Below are 20,451 nucleotides of genomic sequence, written 5' to 3' on the forward strand. Positions count from 1 at the left end.
AACGAGCAAACAAAAGTTGTAATAAATTTAAAAATATGTATGTTAATTATTATTTTTTATTTGAACTGAACAATATTTACAAGGTTTATCAAAATCACAACATAAATCTATTCTATTTTGTTTTGCCTACATACCATTACCAATTTAGTAGCCCTTGTGACCTCTAAATCTTCTCCGGTTGTCAAGCTGAAAATAAAGAATAATATTATTAAATAAAATATACAGGGTGGAATTTTGTAATGCCACCTGGAGGGAAAGTACCATTAATATTATAGAAAGAAAATTTTACTCGAAGAAAACATTCCTTTGTTTATGAAAAGAAAGACAACTGCATTCAAAGATTTTCGAAAATTTTTCGAATATTTACCACCATATCATACAATTTTCTGTAAATAATTACAATAATTTAAGATTTCATGGTTTTCCTTTCATTTGATTTATCAAGTTTGTTTGAGAGATTTCATCCTTATACTTAACCCTAACGATCGATGCAATAAAAATACAGGGTGTAATTTTTTACAGATTTTAGTTGGTTCGATTCCCGAGTGTAGCAAGCAAATTTTTGGAAATCTTTGAATGCAGTTCTATTTCTTTTCAAAAATAAAGGAATGTTTTTTTTGAGTAAAATTTTCTATCTACAGTATTAAGAGTACTTTCCCTTCAGGTGGCATTACAAAATTCCATACTGTATAAGACAAGAATATTTCTTTACAAAGAATCAGATTGATGTGTCAATAAGCAATAAGAAAATTGTATGAGTTTGAATCCTGCTGGAGTCTTAGATTATTAGCTACATTGCAAACATGCTACATTTAGCCTACATACTTTACTATATATGCCTACCTACATTAAATATGAATATAATTTCCGGTACAAAATAGCATCTGTATAGTGGCGAATTCACACATTTTAATAAATTATAAATAAATGGTATTCACACAGTTTGAATACTTACTAAGGATCGTTTACATTCGAAGAAAGTTCTCCGCAACTGAGCACATTCATCAGGTACTACGCCGTCTCGTAAGCACTCTCGTGGAGTCATTTTATTCTGTAACAATTACACATTTATGTTGCAAAAAATACTAACATTTCTATATTTATTGCTATATTTACGAAAGTATAGACCGAATAGTAACCTTTTTACAGCAGTCGCTGGCTAGTAAACACATCTTGAGATCTGCTCGAATGTCAGCACAGGGCGACTTGTCCACTAGGCCAATTTCATCTGGAGCGTATGTTGTGACCATATTTATTCAATTACCAAGTTTACAATGGTCTAAAATGCAAGAAAACCTAATTTATTTGTTGACAAATTGTGTAGGGCGAACAATTCAGTTTTACGTCAAAAACAGCTGACTGACACTCAGGCACTGACAGCAAACGTCAAATCAGTCAGGAGGCCGCAGGCAGAGATTTTTGGACCTTTTCATTTTATCATTTTAGTTCGAGATTATTATAGTAGATCTAGGAAAAAACATAGCATACTATTAATAATAGTATAAACACATTTTTTAAAGGAGAATACGCGCTCGATAGAGTAAAAATGTAACAAACAGAAATTCATCCGTCTTGTATGGTATAGGCTGTATTGTCTTTTCGTCCAAAGCCGTAAAAAAATTTTTTTTTGACAAGCAGCTGCTTGTGACGTTCATCATGACGTGACGTGATGAAAAATGTCATTTGATTTTGATGTTGTTTGTTGTATTTTGTTACACGGTTCAAAAGTCGCAATGATTGTTTTTTAACTTTTCAAAATGTTTAAAATATTACCAGTATTTAGTAGAAATCTCTCTCACGTTTGTAGTTTGAAACCTTACAAAGAGACAAAATGGCTGATGCCGTACGGGAATCCTACGGGTATTTATGTGTACAACTGTGTCGCCGACCAGAAAGTTCCTGTGATCCTGAGCGATCCTCACATCGCCACCTGGTATTCTTGTGGACCCACCGTCTACGACTCGGCCCACATAGGGCATGCCAGCTGCTACGTTAAGCTAGACATCATTCAAAGGATACTCAAATCATTTTTCAACATGAAACTAGTCACAGCCATGGGAGTCACCGACATCGACGATAAGATTATCAAAAAAGGTAACGACACTAAAACGGATTTTAAAACAGTCGCGAAGAAGTTTGAACACGAATTCTGGCTCGATATGGCCAGTCTCAACATCGAAAAGCCTCTTATAATCACCCGAGTATCGGAGCATATCAGTTCTATTGAGGGTTTTATTAAAAAAATAATCGATTCTGGTATGGCTTATGTTACTCCAGATGGATCTGTGTACTTTGACACAAGTAAGTATCCATCCTATGGGAAATTACAAAGGATGCAGGAGTCAGGTGAACCTTCAAACGATTACAAGAGAAACAAGATGGACTTTGCAATCTGGAAAGGTCATAAGCCAAGTGAGCCGTCTTGGCCCGTTTCTTGGGGGGAGGGTCGGCCCGGCTGGCACATTGAATGCTCAGCGATGGTCAGCAAAATATTTGGTTCACAAATTGACTTTCATGCAGGAGGCATAGATCTGCAATTCCCACACCATGAGAATGAAGAGGCACAGTCCTGTGCCTACCACAACTCCCAGCAGTGGGCCAATTACTGGATCCATGTTGGACACCTCCATGTAAAAGGAGACAGCAAAATGTCAAAATCACTAAAGAACACAATTTCCATACCACACTTGTTAGAAAAGTATAGTGCAGACACCTTTAGAATGGCATGCCTTATGTCTAACTACAGGTACCCCCTGGAATATAGCGATGAAGTCATGAAAACAGCTGAAGAAACACTGAAAAAGTTCAAGTTCTTCCTGAAAGATGTACTTGTGTATGTGAACAATAATGCCACACAGAGTGGGGAGTACAGAGACAAATTGCTAGATGATTTGCAGAAAGCAGAAGATGCAAACTTGGAATTTTTGAAATCAGATTTTGACACTGCTTCATGTATTAATAATGTGCTCAGTTTAATTTCAAGTACAAACAAAATTATGAAAATGCATTCAACAGAGTACTATCCAGTTCCCATAATTTTAATAGCTGAATATGTGACGAGTTTTCTGACCAAGTTTGGTCTGACGTTGAATGAGACTGCACAGAATGAGGTGTCAAACTCTCTCATTGACACGTTGGTTGAATTCAGACATGTAGTCAGACAAAATGCTTTGGCAAAGAAAGACAAAGAACTTCTTAGTGCTTGTGACATGGTACGAGATAAAATGAAATCATCAAAAATCCAGATCAATGACAGTAGTAAAACGGCCTCCTGGGTTTTCACTAAATAACTTTTTCTACATACATTGTATACTATGTACCCTGTCTGTATACTATGAAATTCTTATGACTTTGTTATTTTTATTTAGCTCTCTTTTAATATTATTACAACAAGTACTTTTTATTCCTCAATTTGTTTCATAATATCTTTCTTTGATAATGAAAGGATTTACCTAATCCTTACTACAAGATAATGTGATGTATGTAAGCAATGAAAATTGTTTGATTATTCAGACAACAAAATAAGTTATACCTAGTTAGGTGGTGCAACTCAGCCTTAAATGTCTAAAATGCTAGACAAACTATGCCAATGTATCTGTACAAACAAATGTATATTTTATTTAGTGGTGTTTTGTAATATATTAAGTAGTTATTGTATTATTATTTTATTAAGTACAAAATAATGTTAAGGTAAGTGCCCCCTACTTCGGTATATTAAGGCTCTTACGACTTTAACATTTTATTTAAAAATAACCAAGCATGATATCAGTATGAAAGCTTTTGTATGCTAAAATTTGGTCTTTTGACAGTAAGTTAATACATAATTTATAGTTATATAGTTTGAACTTTTTTTTATATTAATTGTTCTGCAGACCTCTTGTTTGGATCCTGTTTCGTGACAAAATTTTGCTCTGTTTCTAAGTTCGTGAACTCATGTCCCCTATTTCGGGATAAGGTTTTATGCATCCAGTTAGGATATTTTAATAATGATTAAGGGTTTAATAAATTTAAAAACGATAATAAAAATTTAGAATAAAAAAAAAATAAAAAAAAAACATACGGGTCGAATTGAGAACCTCCTCCTTTTTTGAAGTCGGTTGATAATTATGTGAAATTGACGATATTCCTTACCTGAAATATTCATAAGAAATAATGTGTCTAGTATAATATTTTGATTTGTTATTTCTAACAATATGTGAAAATATTTATATAACCATTAGAAATGTAGGGGGGGGGGGGACGTAACCCTCCCCCCCTTCGTACCCATAAAATTTGGATTTTTTATTTCTCGCGATATGTGAAAATATTTATATAACCATTAGAAATGTGGGGGGACTTACTCCCCCCCCCCTTCGTACCCATAAAATTTAGATTTGTAACCCCCCCCCCCCCCCCTTCTCCCCATAATCCCACCCCTGGAGCTGTTTCAAGTGAGGGTAGCCCCCACCCCCCCTGAAAATAACCCCAGATACGCCAATGACTCATAATAAAAAGTAAGTAATTAATTAATTTCTTAGGTAGGTAAGTATTAAAAACTAAAAAATATGTCGATTTCTTTGATGGTATGTGTCATAAGAGTACCTAACACCATACATTTATGTATCACGAACTTGGAAAAAAGTAACAATAACACGGTTCCTTGTTTCGTGATACTGATTATTCCAAATTCCCCAAGTAAAATTCATGGATTATTGTCAAAATGTGTTAATTAACTATTATCTAACCCATATACAATACAAATAAACAAAGATAAATAAAACAAATCGAAATAAAACCAAAATTATGCTGGTACTACTTATGCTAATTTATCTTAAAATTGGTCATATATGTGAACTTCAAACTCGTGTCATATAAATTCTAGTGAACGAAACATATACCGAATTTAGGTCATGAGAAACTTAAATAAATGCATTATTTGTTTCATAACTTACATTTAAATTATCATAAATAATTATTTAAAAACCAAGCATCAAAATGTTATCCATAATATCCTTGAATCGGTAGTGTCACGAAATAGGGGACACCCGAAAAATAATATGTACGCTATTTCGTGAGTCAATTAATCGCAATTTTAAAGGAATTCTACGTTTTCATATAACTTTTTTCTAAGCCAAATCAATTGTCAAGGAACACATGAAATCACTATTACCTACAAGTTTTATTTAAATGGACGTTCCTTCGCCTTTTTATAAGCTTAAGAAGTTGGAGCGCTAACCTTACGGTGAGAGCAACCTTTGCACGCCGCACGGCTGTTTTTGGCTCTCTGAGAGTTTGAAGCTTCGTATTGCTCTCATTTTTGGCGCCACAATGTTGGTACTTAGTTTTTTAGATAGCTTATATAATAGAGTTTTTATAGTAATGAAGAATTTTTATAAATAATATTCCATTTGCTTATTATTTGAGCTAGAAAAAAAACTTACGAACTTACGTACTATCACGAACTAGTAGCCGTTTACCTTAAGTGATATAAGTACACCTACATAAAATAAAGTGAAAGCTTATTACAAATCTATATTTATTTTATTTAAATAAAATACAATAGGTTTTATGGCAAGTATATATTATTATGATGTTTACATTGTTCTCATTTTCAAATACTTTAGTTCAAGTTCTATTCACACTATGTAACGTGTAACGTTGAGAGGACAGTTAAAAGAATGCCTTAGTTAATGTCAGTCTTATATAATTTCACAAATCATAACGCAATTGAGTTTCTTTGTTCGAACCAATAGTGAGGCGCATCCGATTAAGTACAAATCGGCTGACATTCATGCAGGTTTCAATGACTAGACCCGAACATTAGCCGTGGGCTTAGATTAAAACGAAAAGGGAAGATACTGCATTAGCGTCTTGCAAGTGGGCCGCATAAATTAGGTCTGCGAAGTAGTGCACTTCGCTTACGTGTTTATTCCCACAGGTGGGAATTTAATTAAATTACATTTATTATTTTTTTATTCCCGTTGTCCCCACCAGTCAGAGTGGCGACAATTCCTGTAGTCATCACAAGCCCGTTGTAACGCGTCAACTGTTACTTTCCGCTACCTACTCTCGCACTAAACTTGCAGCTAACTCTATCTCGCTCACCGGTTCGATATAGTGCAGCAGGACCTAATTAGTTCACACTGTATCTTCTCTTTTTGTTTAAATCTAAGCCCGTAATTTTGCGCGATGCGCTCAGTTGGAATGCGATGCGTTTTTGTCTTGTATCATATGTTCCGCCTTATAAACTTTCCACGCGACGAGATAGTCGCGCATCATCTTGAATAGTGTGTAGTAGTTGATGAAGAGCAGTATGAGGATCGACATGAAGTTGTGCCAGGCCAGCGAACTGAATAGCAGGCATAGCTCCAGCACGATGAAGGCCAGCTGCAGGACTAGTAGTAGGCACAGCAGTGTAGATGGGTTTATGAACACAGACTGTAAACAAAAAATCATTAGGTTAATCTCCATATCACGAGAACTCTCTTATCTAATTTCAAGTGTGACATGCTAAGTTTGGGACATCCTGTATGTTTTAATTTGGATCTACTGCATACGAGTATAGCTAAAAAGGTCTGCTATAATATCTATGATATTGTTTATGGTAGCACCCGGGGCGATCAATGGAACGAGGCTAGTGCGCCCTGCGACCACAGCACGCTGCAGGTCCACGCATGCTAGGGTGATTACTATAGTAATTAGCCTATACATGGTTATTGGCATATTGGATTGATAATAAGGAAGAGACAAAAATATTTACTACATTGGACTGCATATTGCTCAGAAAATAATTTGTCTCTTTTCTTCTCTTAATAACTTCCATTAGGCTTGTTTCTTTTCATTTTAGGCAAGTTGGCCAATAACTATGTATTGGCTAATTTACTTTAGCGATCACCCTACATTGTCTATGGTACTCACGTAGAAGTGCGCGCGTCCACAGCTCGCTGCAGGTCCATGCATGCTACATTGTCTATGGTACTTACGTAGAAGCACGCGTGTCCACAGCACGCTGCAGGTCCATGCATGCTACATTGTCTATGGCATTGGTTCCCAAAGTCGGGACAAAGACCTTTAAAGGGGGGCGCGGGCTATCTGTAAGAAACCTGCGACCGCTGAGAGAATGCATTCCAGACTGCTCGACACGACCAATAAATAATCTTGACTGGCGCGGAATTTTTTGTAAGGTCGAAAGGGGGCGCGGCTCAAATAAGTTTGGGAACCAATGGTCTATGGCAGTGTTTTTCAACCTGTGGGTCGCGACCCCCTGGGGGGTCTTTTAGAACTGTACTGTTTTTTAGAACTGTACTGTTTTTTTACATTTTCTAATTATTATGCAAATGTATAAATGTTGTATAGATTGAAGAATTGAGTTCCTACAACATCTTCGTAAAAGGCATGAAAAAAAGCGAACGGTCGGGGGGTCGCAAAAATTTTTTTCATGCCAGGGGGGTCGAGTCGTGAAAAAGGTTGAAAAACACTGGTCTATGCTATGGTATACTTACGTAGAACCGCGTATGTCCGCTGTTATTGGGCTGCGCAGCGACCGTGGGCGCGGCGGCGGCGTACGTGCGGCCTTGGAACGAGGCTAGTGCGCCCTGCGACCACAGCACGCTGCAGGTCCATGCATGCTAGGGTGATTGCTATAGTAATTAGCCTATACATGGTTATTGGCATATTGGATTGATAATAAGGAAGAGACAAAAATATTTACTACATTGGACTGCATATTGCTCAGAAAATAATTTGTCTCTTTTCCTCTCTTAATAACTTCCATTAGGCTTGTTTCTTTTCATTTTAGGCAAGTTGGCCGATAACTATGTATTGGCTAATTACTATAGCGATCACCCTACATTGTCTATGGTACTTACGTAGAAGCGCGCGCGTCCACAGCACGCTACAGGTCCATGCATGCTACATTGTCTATGGCATTGGTTCCCAAAGTCGGGGCGTGCTCCCCAGGAGGCAAAGACCTTTAAAGAGGGGCGCGGGCTATCTGTAAGAAACCTGCGACCGCTGAGAGAATGCATTCCAGACTGCTCGACACGACCAATAAATAATCTTGACTGGAGGAGGGGGGCGCGGTATTTTCTATAAGGTAGAAAAGGGGCGTGGCTCAAATAAGTTTGGGAACCAATGGTCTATGGCAGAGGTTCCCAAACTTATTTTGTCTACTGCCCACTTTGAGAATAAATTATTTTTAGCGCCCCCATTTGTAGTCGAGTGTCGAGTGCTCAGTCGGTGTCTAAGAGTCCTCCTAGTATATGACGCCTCCTAAGCCTCTACACAACGTCCCGATTTTTTTCTGGGTCTCTTACCGCCCCCCTTTAAGCGTGCAGCGCCCACAAGGGGGCGTTATCGCCGCCCACTTTGGGAAAGACTGGTCTATGGTGTACTCACGTAGAAGCGCGTGTGTCCGCTGTTATTGGGCTGCGCAGCGACCGTGGGCGCGGCGGCGGCGTACGTGCGGCCTTGGAACGAGGCTAGTGCGCCCTGCGACCACAGCACGCTGCAGGTCCATGCATGCTAGGGTGATTACTATAGTAATTAGCCTATACATGGTTATTAGCATATTGGGTTGTTAATAAGGAAGAGACAAAAATATTTACTACATTGGACTGCATATTGCTCAGAAAATAATTTGTCTCTTTTCCTCTCTTAATAACTTCCATTAGGCTTGTTTCTTTTCATTTTAGCTTTTCACTTTAGCGATCACCCTACATTGTCTATGGTACTCACGTAGAAGCGCGCGCGTCCACAGCTCGCTGCAGGTCCATGCATGCTACATTGTCTATGGCATTGGTTCCCAAGACCTTTAAAGGAGGGCGCGGGCTATCCGTAAGAAACCTGCGACCGCTGAGAGAATGCATTCCAGACTGCTCGACACGACCAATAAATAATCTTGACTGGCGCGGAATTTTTTGTAAGGTTGAAAGGGGGCGCGGCTCAAATAAGTTTGGGAACCAATGGTCCGCTTTGCAATGGAGGGAAGTCGAACCTTAATTTCGAACTCCTCCTATGTTCTTCTGATTAATTTCGTTGCGGGTCCAATGACAGTTTAACTTTCCCCCGGGACAAACTTGACCTTCATTGGTTGGGTTTTTGTGGCGGTCAAGCTGTAGATCCTGGCTACACAGGAGTTGCAGTGGTGGGAACGAGAGGTGGGAATAGTCCCGTAACCAATGGTCTATGGTGTACTCACGTAGAACCGCGTGTGTCCGCTGTTGTTGGGCTGCGCAGCGACCGTGGGCGCGGCGGCGGCGTACGTGCGGCCCTGGAACGAGGCTAGCGCGCCCTGCGACCACAGCACGCTGCGGGTCCATGCATGCTACATTGTCTATGGTGTACTCACGTAGAACCGCGCGTGTCCGCTGTTATTGGGCTGCGCAGCGACCGTGGGCGCGGCGGCGGCGTACGTGCGGCCCTGGAACGAGGCTAGTGCGCCCTGCGACCACAGCACGCTGCATATCCATGCATGCTACATTGTCTATGGTGTACTCACGTAGAACCGCGCGTGTCCGCTGTTATTGGGCTGCGCAGCGACCGTGGGCGCGGCGGCGGCGTACGTGCGGCCCTGGAACGAGGCCAGTGCGCCCTGCGACCACAGCACGCTGCAGGTCCATGCATGCTAGGGTGATTGCTATAGTAATTAGCCTATACATGGTTATTGGCATATTGGATTGATAATAAGGAAGAGACAAAAATATTTACTACATTGGACTGCATATTGCTCAGAAAATAATTTGTCTCTTTTCCTCTCTTAATAACTTCCATTAGGCTTGTTTCTTTTCATTTTAGGCAAGTTGGCCGATAACTATGTATTGGCTAATTACTATAGCGATCACCCTACATTGTCTATGGTACTTACGTAGAAGCGCGCGCGTCCACAGCACGCTACAGGTCCATGCATGCTACATTGTCTATGGCATTGGTTCCCAAAGTCGGGGCGTGCTCCCCAGGAGGCAAAGACCTTTAAAGAGGGGCGCGGGCTATCTGTAAGAAACCTGCGACCGCTGAGAGAATGCATTCCAGACTGCTCGACACGACCAATAAATAATCTTGACTGGAGGAGGGGGGCGCGGTATTTTCTATAAGGTAGAAAAGGGGCGTGGCTCAAATAAGTTTGGGAACCAATGGTCTATGGCAGAGGTTCCCAAACTTATTTTGTCTACTGCCCACTTTGAGAATAAATTATTTTTAGCGCCCCCATTTGTAGTCGAGTGTCGAGTGCTCAGTCGGTGTCTAAGAGTCCTCCTAGTATATGACGCCTCCTAAGCCTCTACACAACGTCCCGATTTTTTTCTGGGTCTCTTACCGCCCCCCTTTAAGCGTGCAGCGCCCACAAGGGGGCGTTATCGCCGCCCACTTTGGGAAAGACTGGTCTATGGTGTACTCACGTAGAAGCGCGTGTGTCCGCTGTTATTGGGCTGCGCAGCGACCGTGGGCGCGGCGGCGGCGTACGTGCGGCCTTGGAACGAGGCTAGTGCGCCCTGCGACCACAGCACGCTGCAGGTCCATGCATGCTAGGGTGATTACTATAGTAATTAGCCTATACATGGTTATTAGCATATTGGGTTGTTAATAAGGAAGAGACAAAAATATTTACTACATTGGACTGCATATTGCTCAGAAAATAATTTGTCTCTTTTCCTCTCTTAATAACTTCCATTAGGCTTGTTTCTTTTCATTTTAGCTTTTCACTTTAGCGATCACCCTACATTGTCTATGGTACTCACGTAGAAGCGCGCGCGTCCACAGCTCGCTGCAGGTCCATGCATGCTACATTGTCTATGGCATTGGTTCCCAAGACCTTTAAAGGAGGGCGCGGGCTATCCGTAAGAAACCTGCGACCGCTGAGAGAATGCATTCCAGACTGCTCGACACGACCAATAAATAATCTTGACTGGCGCGGAATTTTTTGTAAGGTTGAAAGGGGGCGCGGCTCAAATAAGTTTGGGAACCAATGGTCCGCTTTGCAATGGAGGGAAGTCGAACCTTAATTTCGAACTCCTCCTATGTTCTTCTGATTAATTTCGTTGCGGGTCCAATGACAGTTTAACTTTCCCCCGGGACAAACTTGACCTTCATTGGTTGGGTTTTTGTGGCGGTCAAGCTGTAGATCCTGGCTACACAGGAGTTGCAGTGGTGGGAACGAGAGGTGGGAATAGTCCCGTAACCAATGGTCTATGGTGTACTCACGTAGAACCGCGTGTGTCCGCTGTTGTTGGGCTGCGCAGCGACCGTGGGCGCGGCGGCGGCGTACGTGCGGCCCTGGAACGAGGCTAGTGCGCCCTGCGACCACAGCACGCTGCATATCCATGCATGCTACATTGTCTATGGTGTACTCACGTAGAACCGCGCGTGTCCGCTGTTATTGGGCTGCGCAGCGACCGTGGGCGCGGCGGCGGCGTACGTGCGGCCCTGGAACGAGGCCAGTGCGCCCTGCGACCACAGCACGCTGCAGGTCCATGCATGCTAGGGTGATTGCTATAGTAATTAGCCTATACATGGTTATTGGCATATTGGATTGATAATAAGGAAGAGACAAAAATATTTACTACATTGGACTGCATATTGCTCAGAAAATAATTTGTCTCTTTTCCTCTCTTAATAACTTCCATTAGGCTTGTTTCTTTTCATTTTAGGCAAGTTGGCCAATAACTATGTATTGGCTAATTACTTTAGAGATCACCCTACAATGTCTATGGTACTTACGTAGAAGCGCGCGCGTCCACAGCACGCTGCAGGTCCATGCATGCTACATTGTCTATGGTGTACTCACGTAGAAGCGCGCGTCCACAGCACGCTGCAGGTCCATGCGAGCTACATTGTCTATGGCATTAGATCCCAAAGTCGGGGCGCGCCCCCCAGGGGTGGCGCAAAGACCTTTAAAGGGGAGCGCGGGCTATCTGTAAGAAACCTGCGACCGCTGAGAGAATGCATTCCAGACTGCTCGACACGACCAATAAATAATCTTGACTGGAGGAGGGGGGGCGCGGAATTTTTTGTAAGGTAGAAAAGGGGCGCGGCTCAAATAAGTTTGGGAACCAATGGTATATGGCAGGGTTTCCCAAAATTTTTTTGCCAAGGAACCCTAATTGATTATACTTTTCCTAGCGGAACCCCCGTACTACTCCGCCCGCACGCCCTGCCCCTCCCTTGTGCGTAAACAAGTCGGTGCGAGCGAACAACATCGGTCACGAAACGTGGGATAATATTTTTAACGGAACCCTTCCGGCCTTTCACGGAACCATAATCTTGACTGGCGCGGAATTTTTTGTAAGGTCGAAAGGGGGCGCGGCTCAAATAAGTTTGGGAACCAATGGTCCGCTTTGCAATGGAGGGAAGTCGAACCTTAATTTCGAACTCCTCCTATGTTCTTCTGATTAATTTCGTTGCGGGTCCAATGACAGTTTAACTTTCCCCCGGGATAAACTTGACCTTCATTGGTTGGGTTTTTGTGGCGGTCAAGCTGTAGATCCTGGCTACACAGGAGTTGCAGTGGTGGGAACGAGAGGTGGGAATAGTTCCGTAACCAATGGTCTATGGTACACTCACGTAGAACCGCGCGTGTCCGCTGTTGTTGGGCTGTGCAGCGACTGTAGGCGCGGAGGCGACGTACGTGCGGCCCTGGAACGAGGCTAGTGCGCCCTGCGACCACAGCACGCTGCATATCCACAGGCCCACGTTCGGTTCTAAGGGAAAAACATTATTGTATAATAGGGATGTTTCCTGGGTCAAAAAGCAAGAGTTTTAATTAGTCCGTCAGTTAACTTATCAAAAAATACTCTACACGTATTTTTCACTTTTTCAAACTAATGAAAATTGAAAGAGATAAAGCGCGCCAAAGTTCATAAGAAGAGGCCCGTGACGTCAATGCGTGCATAAAAGTGCCGCACGTTGTGACGTCGTGCGGAACTTCAACGAACCATAACTATGTAATTATTTGTTAGATTGACAAATAAAAATATATGTGTCCAATATTTTTTGATATTAAACATGACGGACTAAAAAAAATTTTTTAGGAAACTAGCCTATTCGTGACATATCGTTCGTTCGTTTCAGCCGAAAGACGTCCACTGATGGACAAAGGATTTCCACGAAGACCGATCCTGCGCCGATCGCATCCAGGTACCTCCCGCGATCTTCACCAGATCGTCGGTCCACCTAGTGGGAGGCCTGCCCCCGCTACGTCTTCCGGCTCGCCTTTCTTGCCCCAGCGGCCATCAGCTCTACGAGCTATGTGCCCCGCCCACTGCCACTTGATTTTAGCGATTCTGCGGGCTATGTCAGTCACTCTGGTTCTCCTACTCATTTCTGATTCGATCATGCAGGGAAACTCCGAGCATAGCACGCTCCATCGCCCTTCGCATCGTGACATATAATGTAGCCAAACACCCAGAAGGTGGACCGATGACTCCTAAAAGTGCAGCAGCAAGGCAAAAGCGCAAGCAGGAAGGCATTGGATGCAGACCGCTACCAACCGGGCGATGTGGAAGTCATTGGGGGAGGCCTATGTTCAGCAGTGGACGTCCTGTGGCTGAATTTATTTTATTAAGTGCATAGCCAAAAAGCTCGCTACTTGCGAGCTTTTGCGAATCGCAACACGTTTTCGACAACCTTATTCAAATTGTAACAACAATTTGAAATAAGTTTGTGTTGTCAACTTTTTGACCCAACCTTTTGGTTTATTTCCGTTGACCCCACTGGTGGACATCGGAACAAAATTGTGTCGTTGAACAAACTTTTTTCACGAGCCTATTGAGGGTAAGTACCTAAGTAATTTTACCCCAAAAGGGTAACCTCTTTTTAAGGGTAACATTTCTTTTTTCTCGTTTCTCTTCATTGTCTTTGTACTTTTTTTTTTATAATTGTGTTTTTATATTGCCTTTTTTTTTTAAGTTGTCAAAAAAATAAAATTTCTTTCTTTCTTTCTTCCTAATTTATGACGTAACGCACCTATACTAGTACTGTGAAGGCGCCAGCTGCCAAGATGTATCGCAGAGCGGTGCAACACGTCACAATACGTTGCTGGTAGCAGCTGGTGCGCGTAGCGGCCGAACAGGCAGCCCCATACGAACACTACTTGCTGCGACGCGCCGTATACGTCGTAGTAGAGATACGACTGGAAATAATAAGTAAACTTTTTAATAAGAATAGTTTTAAATAATAGGGATGTTTCCTGGGTAAATAAGCAAGAGTTTGAATTAGTCCGTCCACTTATCAAAAAATACTTGGCACGTTTTTTTCACTTTTTCATAATAAAGAGATAACGCGCCGAAGTTCAAAAGAAGAGGCCCGTGACGGTCGCGTGCTTAAATGTGTAGCACTTTGTGTCGTTACGCGCAACTTCAACGCATCATATAATCGTGTTTGATTGACAATTAAAAATATACGTGTCCCATACTTTTTCATTATAATTATTATTGACGGATTAAAAATTATTTTTTAGGAAACTAGCCTATTTAACTCTATGGTCAATGGGCCGTTGTCCAGTGCCAGAGTCAGGCAGATTAGCTTGTAAAGTGCGAAATTAGTTCAAATTAGTGCAGTATTTTATTTAGAAACTTAGATTTATCACATTTATTTCAACTCAACACTTTTGTATTAAATATCTAAGTAAATATTGTGCTGTCTTTGACATCAAACTATAAAATTATTCTAACTCCTCTTTCCCTATTAACATAATTGTTGTGTCGTTTGACTGTGATGTTTGTTGTTGTTTTAGGTGGTGGTTTTAAGGTTTAAAAAAAAAAAGAAGGGGAAAAAACTGCTGCATTATCTAAAATATTACTGAAGCGGACTAAAGTAGGTATGTGTCTCCTTAAACACTTGACATTGGCAGAATCACCGCGGCAATAAATCCGCGGGATAGTCCAAAAAAAAAAAAAAGGCAACTGTCACTGACTGGTCTATACAGTACAGCAAAGAAAGTATTGGAAAGTTGAAAAACAGACTACATACTGTATATTCTTTTTATGACACTGCTACATTAAAGAAACATTATGTTGGTTGGCTACATGACCCTAACTGTATGTAGTGAGATAACAATATCTACTCGTAATTAAATACAAACCTCAAATGTGTTTTGTTATTTCCTGTTCAAATAGATAAAATAATTTTAACGGTTGATTGCAATGTGGTCCAATATTAAACTTCACTAAATAAATAAATGGTTAGTCACATTCTCTATCATATTGAATTCTGTTTGATGAAAACAGAGTGTGGCCTAGCAGCCTAGACAAAGTAACAAAGTAACATAATTTTAATTTCGAAATTGCTTGCTTCATGGAGCAAAGTAAATAATGAAGTACAGGTCCCTAGGCAATACTTTAGATAATGATGTCAGAAATAATTATTATTATGATGATGACCCACCTGTGCAAAACAGCACGGTATAAAACTAGAATAGTATGCTCCAGCTACCGAGTTGAACAATATTTTCTTGATCCTCAAGTTGAAGTCTTCCCTTAATGTGTCTGCTTCCTGACGCACGTCCGAAGGCACGTGGCTACAGCAGTGCAATGGTGGTGGGCCCGAGTTCAGTTCGAGCAATGGACTCGATTGGAAGCCAAACAGGACGACGTAGATTACTATTCTGAAAGAAATATTCATTATATTATCTATACTAATATTATAAAGCTGAAGATTTTGTTTGTTTGTTTACTTGAACGCGCTAATCTCAGGAACTACTGGCCCAATTTGAAAAATTCTTTCAGTGTTAAAAAGCCCATTTATCGAGGAAGGCTATAGGCTATATACCATCATGCTATGAGTAATAGGAGCAGAGCAACAATGAAAAATGTTGCAGAAACGAGTATTTACGCGTACAAAGTCGCGGGCACAGCTAGTTAGACAATAAAATGGTGTCTTATAAAAAAGATAGACACGAGACAAGTTAGTGGTCACAAATGCAGTTGGAGATATCATTGACTAGTTCTTTTGTTGGCGATATTATTATGTATTTAATGCCTCCGAAATGGACTATATGTATATTAAGAGATTAGTTACAAGATCTTAAGTAATAAAATACTTACGGATAACACAAGTAGAATAATTTAACAATTGGATGCTTGAGCAAAATGAAATATGCACACCAAACCAGAATACCCACTACCAGGCCCAGTATAAACATTCTGAAACAAAATAAAAAGTAAAACCATTAATAAACCTACATCTGTAAAAATTTAAAATCCCAAATATCTAGCTTTGATACTGAATAATGCATGTAATGTAGTGAAAATTATTTAAATCGTAATCTTTCTTTCTAATCATTCATTCAATACAGTTGAAAAATTGCAATACATTGAAATAAAATCTTAAATAAACAAGCATGTTACTTGCTATTATTATTCAGATTTAAAATCTTTATGTAATACTGGAATAAATACATTTAAATTTATATTACCTGGCTGCCGCTACAGTGGATGGCATCAACTTGGCTGTGACTACTGTCCTAATCAATGACAAGGTGGCTGCCATCACGAACCGCCTCGATATTAACGTCACAATGAACACAACCAGGTGTGGATCTATTAGGTAGAAGTTCTGCGGAAAAGATGAAAAAATATTTAAGAGTGATAAAAAATGCAACAATCTAATTTATGAGGAAATTCTAATAATTTAGCTCTTTATGAAATGTAATTTGAAGATCTTCTGTATGACTAGTTTATTATTATTTTCTTCTATATTATTTCAATGTAGACAACTCACCATAGCCTGATTAGTGAAGGAATGTGGTAGCCACCAGGCTGTCCTGTACAAATTTAGGAACTGCAGTCCTGTGGCGACCAGTGTGAAGACGAACATCATCACTTCGAATAACAGCACCCCATCGTGAGGGATGTTTGGGAATGGGATGTGTTTTGGAGGAGGGGGTCCGTCGCTTTTCAGCTCTGCAAAGGCTGCCGCAGCAGCGCACGCTGTAGGCGCTCGGACTGAACGACCACGCTTCCCGTTGTCGTCATCGACAACCGGCACACTACCCTGCACACATAAACCACACGTGTTAACAGCCATAAACAACTCAACAAAAAATAAACACCAACCAAAATACCTTCTTAGACACCCCTGAAGACTTCTTAGATATCGGTGGAACCATTTTACAAGCGATCGGTGGCAGAGGTCGCTTGATAAGCGGATCCTTGATGATCTTACGCCGCCGCGAGATGGCTGTCGAGGATGAGCTACTGACTTGAGTATTAGCCCAGCGTCTAGCCAGGAGTATGGTTAAGCAGCCCACAACTGCAGGTAAGAAGAATACGACAAAAGGTCCACTGTCATTTTCCGTACAACTCATCACTCACATGTTAAAATGTTTTAGAATGTGTTACGAATTTGTATTTTATTTGGATTATTTTCGTTCCGCACACACCACTCATCACACGACGACTGTCAAACAAATGTCAAATTGGCAATTTTTTTTATAAACTTTATGACAAGAAAGCTTAGGCAAACAAATTGTAATTATTATTTTCTAATAATTTCAATATGACTTAATTTACATTTTAAACAATTTATGATTTTAATTATAGCAATTAGTCATGAATATTTTCCACCACTTGGTGAAATACCAACTATAATACAATGTGGAACTGGTAGAGAATACTTCTTAACATTTAGTCAGGCACGCATTCATTTGTGCTTTCTTCATGACTAGCACCAATTTTGTACTGAATTATGTAACTTAATATACTGAAAATTAGCCATTTACCTTAATGTAAACATTTAAAATTAATTTAGATGTTTATTTTAGAATTTCAGATGAATGAAACGAAGAGACCTTACTTTGATTGACGTTTCAGGAAATTTGACATCTTGTTTTCAATCGATTTTGACGAGCCGGTTTTCTTATCTTTGCACAATAATCATAATTAACGCGTAATTTGAAATAATATTATTATTTAAATTAATAATTTGTTAATAGCAAGATGTCATTTACAGTACTTTGTTCTTTCGCTTTAGCCTTCTATGTTGTAATATGGTTTTTTGACGCCTTCTTCAAGGTACAATTCAGTAGTCAATTTTCTCGTTTATTTGTATTATTTAACTGTTTAAATAAATAATAAAATATTTTTTTGTAATTTTCAGAGTTGTATGCACTACCCGTATTACGCTTTCATGGAAGGAACTGGACTTAAAGTTGGAATTTTCAACTTTTCCTGGACCACTACAGCCTTCAACAGATTCATCTATAGATGGAGTAAAAACATGTCCCGTATTTTAAAGAAGTGGTTCAGCGTAGGATATGTGTTTACTGTGTGTTTATTCCTGCCATTTGCTATATGGACACTTATGTCGTTCATTATTGAGCACTTCTATGATTCCATACAAATAAATGGAATGCCTGAAGTCAAGGCGATGTTGCCAGGGGTAAATATACCTCTTTCTGACTTCTGGGTCTACTTCCTGTCTATCGGGTTTTGCAGCATATTCCATGAGCTCGGCCATGCCATGGCAGCTGCCCAAGAGGACGTACAGTTGATATCAGTCGGTGTGTATGTTTTTACAATCATACCTATAGCCTTTGTACAACTCAACACAGAACATCTCAACAGCCTAGCAATTGGTAAAAGACTGAGGATTTATTGTGCAGGAGTGTGGCATAACATTGCCACAGCATTTGTTGCTTTGCTATTGTTTTTCTCAGCACCAGTTTTGTTTAGTATAGCTTACGAGACTGATGTAGGAGTAAGAGTCACAGGGTTCACCGATGATTCCCCTCTGAAAGATGTCAGAGGTTTAGATAAGGATGACATAATCATGACTGTCAATGGATGTGACGTTAAAAATATAAATGACTGGACGTACTGTCTACACATGGCGCATGATCGATTTGGAATTTGCACAAGTGCTGAATTCATCGCTCAAAATGATGAGATTATGATGGAAACAGTGAAAGAAAATGATGTAGTGGAATGCTGCAGGAAAGATGATATTTATGGCTTTTGCTTTGAGTATATGGAACCCAAAACAGCAGACTCTGCCCTCCCAGGACAATATTCTTGCCTGAAGCCAAGGGACATGATTAAGAAGAAATTCACTAAATGTTCTGAAGGAGGAGGGTTTCTCTGTCCAAGAAACACCCATTGCTTGAGGCCATCCTTGAATAACCACACATACTTGCTCATCATTGAACGAAAAGATAATAATCCTGTCCTCTACCTAGGACTACCCTATGACTTGCACAAGACAGTTTTTGTTGATCAATATTTCCCTAGGCTGGCCATATTCTCTTTCTTTTCCCCATCTCAATTTGAGAAGCTTCTCAGGTACATTTTCATTTTTTCCATGGGCATTGGATTTTTAAATGTTATACCTTGCTATGGAACTGATGGACATCATATAGCAAGGAATTTGATTCAAATGCTAGCTAAGTATTTGAATAAAAATGGTGATTTTGTTACATTTTTCACTGTTTTTACAATAGTTGTTGGGACTGGCATTACTGGCCCAGTGCTGTTGTATTTGTTTTATAAAACAGTTTTTGTGGATAATTGAGACTCAAATAGTGAGTGAGTTGGACATACTGAAGCTAATAATTTGTAGGTATTAAGAATTTCCTATGAAAGTCTGAAGTCCGCCTATGTATGTTTTAATACATAACAGCGTGGGACTAAAAGTGAGCTTGGAGCTTCATTAATGATTGTAATGTAGTTGATGTGTATGAACAGTATTAGCATTAAAATACCAGCTCTATAAAAATGAAATGTGAAGGAATAGACAGTTAAGTTGCAATTTAGAAGCAATAGGTTTTTTATATTGTTTTATTAACTAAGATTAATTTATTATTGCTAACAATAACTAATGTAATGTAACAGTCATAGTCATTTTGTGATTTTAACAAATAAAACTTAATGAGAATTTAAGTTTTTTATTCTAACTAACTTTTACTTAATGCGAGAGAACTTTGTAGATCTTTTAATGATTTCTTTCCGTAGTGGAGCATGGCTTTGATAGTTGTTTCATCTTTGTGATGCATATTGTTCCTGAAGTCGGTACGCGCCCATTCTTTCAATTCTATTCTCGTATTTTCATCTGACACTAGTTTAATTGTGCGAAATATTTCTCTGTATAGTTTGAGTACTTCTTGGCGTATGAGGAACTGGAAATAAATAACAAAATTAGTTGTTTATCTTCAATAAACCTACCATAACCTCTAAATCATTTCTATTCCTATGATATGAATAGCAATGCCGTCATACAAAGTTGTAGCTAGAACTCAGGCAACTTAAGAAACTAAAAATAATGTTATTAATCCACAAGTTCACAATAATAACAGGTCGTGATTCGTGAACTTACCTGTTTCAAACTCAAAGCAGTTTTAGGTAATTTAGATGCCATTTCTCGGTCCAATAATCTGTATTATTGACTTATATGTGCCGTGTTATAATAAAAATCAGAAATCTGGAATTATCTTCCTCATTTTACGAAAATAATGTCCCAGGAAACGCACAATAACACTGTGCAATAACA

At 39.9% G+C, this 20,451-nt stretch overlaps 5 protein-coding genes across 5 annotated transcripts; 2 read left to right on the plus strand and 3 right to left on the minus strand.

Annotated features, from left to right (window-relative positions):
* Positions 1-38: 38 nt before the first annotated feature.
* LOC135075914 (cytochrome c oxidase assembly factor 5) lies at positions 39-1,375 on the minus strand. The gene is made up of 3 exons (XM_063970368.1): positions 1,140-1,375; positions 956-1,051; positions 39-186 (listed from the first exon to the last, which is right to left on the minus strand). The coding sequence occupies exons 1-3, from the start codon at positions 1,248-1,250 to the stop codon at positions 145-147; spliced, it is 249 nt and encodes an 82-aa protein (XP_063826438.1). The 5' UTR covers positions 1,251-1,375; the 3' UTR covers positions 39-144.
* Positions 1,376-1,700: 325 nt separating this feature from the next.
* LOC135076341 (probable cysteine--tRNA ligase, mitochondrial) lies at positions 1,701-5,508 on the plus strand. Its single transcript, XM_063970833.1, has 2 exons — positions 1,701-3,690; positions 5,463-5,508. The coding sequence occupies exon 1, from the start codon at positions 1,758-1,760 to the stop codon at positions 3,288-3,290; it is 1,533 nt and encodes a 510-aa protein (XP_063826903.1). The 5' UTR covers positions 1,701-1,757; the 3' UTR covers positions 3,291-3,690; positions 5,463-5,508.
* A 35-nt stretch (positions 5,509-5,543) lies between these two features.
* LOC135076342 (transmembrane protein 39A) lies at positions 5,544-17,374 on the minus strand. Its single transcript, XM_063970834.1, has 8 exons — positions 17,033-17,374; positions 16,690-16,962; positions 16,385-16,524; positions 16,014-16,112; positions 15,355-15,574; positions 13,936-14,101; positions 12,535-12,671; positions 5,544-6,417 (listed from the first exon to the last, which is right to left on the minus strand). Exons 1-8 carry the CDS (start codon positions 17,273-17,275, stop codon positions 6,175-6,177), a joined length of 1,521 nt encoding a protein of 506 aa, XP_063826904.1. The 5' UTR covers positions 17,276-17,374; the 3' UTR covers positions 5,544-6,174.
* Positions 17,375-17,648: 274 nt separating this feature from the next.
* Positions 17,649-19,839, plus strand: LOC135076310 (membrane-bound transcription factor site-2 protease). The gene is made up of 2 exons (XM_063970791.1): positions 17,649-17,981; positions 18,067-19,839. Exons 1-2 carry the CDS (start codon positions 17,907-17,909, stop codon positions 19,474-19,476), a joined length of 1,485 nt encoding a protein of 494 aa, XP_063826861.1. The 5' UTR covers positions 17,649-17,906; the 3' UTR covers positions 19,477-19,839.
* LOC135076311 (LYR motif-containing protein 2) lies at positions 19,834-20,449 on the minus strand. Its single transcript, XM_063970792.1, has 2 exons — positions 20,278-20,449; positions 19,834-20,080 (listed from the first exon to the last, which is right to left on the minus strand). The coding sequence occupies exons 1-2, from the start codon at positions 20,317-20,319 to the stop codon at positions 19,859-19,861; spliced, it is 264 nt and encodes an 87-aa protein (XP_063826862.1). The 5' UTR covers positions 20,320-20,449; the 3' UTR covers positions 19,834-19,858.
* Positions 20,450-20,451: the final 2 nt, after the last annotated feature.

The sequence above is a fragment of the Ostrinia nubilalis genome, chromosome 11, assembly GCF_963855985.1.
Source record: "Ostrinia nubilalis chromosome 11, ilOstNubi1.1, whole genome shotgun sequence".
Classification (NCBI taxonomy): domain Eukaryota; kingdom Metazoa; phylum Arthropoda; class Insecta; order Lepidoptera; family Crambidae; genus Ostrinia; species Ostrinia nubilalis.

Coding starts and splice junctions, on each gene's coding strand:
- LOC135075914 (XM_063970368.1), bottom strand. CDS start 1,250: ATGGTCACAACATACGCTCCAGATGAAATTGGCCTAGTGGACAAGTCG. Junction 1,052..1,139: donor CCAGCGACTGCTGTAAAAAG/GTTACTATTCGG, acceptor TAATTGTTACAG/AATAAAATGACTCCACGAGA. Junction 187..955: donor TCGAATGTAAACGATCCTTA/GTAAGTATTCAA, acceptor CTTTATTTTCAG/CTTGACAACCGGAGAAGATT.
- LOC135076341 (XM_063970833.1), top strand. CDS start 1,758: ATGTTTAAAATATTACCAGTATTTAGTAGAAATCTCTCTCACGTTTGT.
- LOC135076342 (XM_063970834.1), bottom strand. CDS start 17,275: ATGAGTTGTACGGAAAATGACAGTGGACCTTTTGTCGTATTCTTCTTA. Junction 16,963..17,032: donor CTTCAGGGGTGTCTAAGAAG/GTATTTTGGTTG, acceptor TTATGTGTGCAG/GGTAGTGTGCCGGTTGTCGA. Junction 15,575..16,013: donor TTATTCTACTTGTGTTATCC/GTAAGTATTTTA, acceptor TATTTCTTTCAG/AATAGTAATCTACGTCGTCC.
- LOC135076310 (XM_063970791.1), top strand. CDS start 17,907: ATGTCATTTACAGTACTTTGTTCTTTCGCTTTAGCCTTCTATGTTGTA. Junction 17,982..18,066: donor TTTTTGACGCCTTCTTCAAG/GTACAATTCAGT, acceptor TGTAATTTTCAG/AGTTGTATGCACTACCCGTA.
- LOC135076311 (XM_063970792.1), bottom strand. CDS start 20,319: ATGGCATCTAAATTACCTAAAACTGCTTTGAGTTTGAAACAG. Junction 20,081..20,277: donor CTGCTTTGAGTTTGAAACAG/GTAAGTTCACGA, acceptor ATTTATTTCCAG/TTCCTCATACGCCAAGAAGT.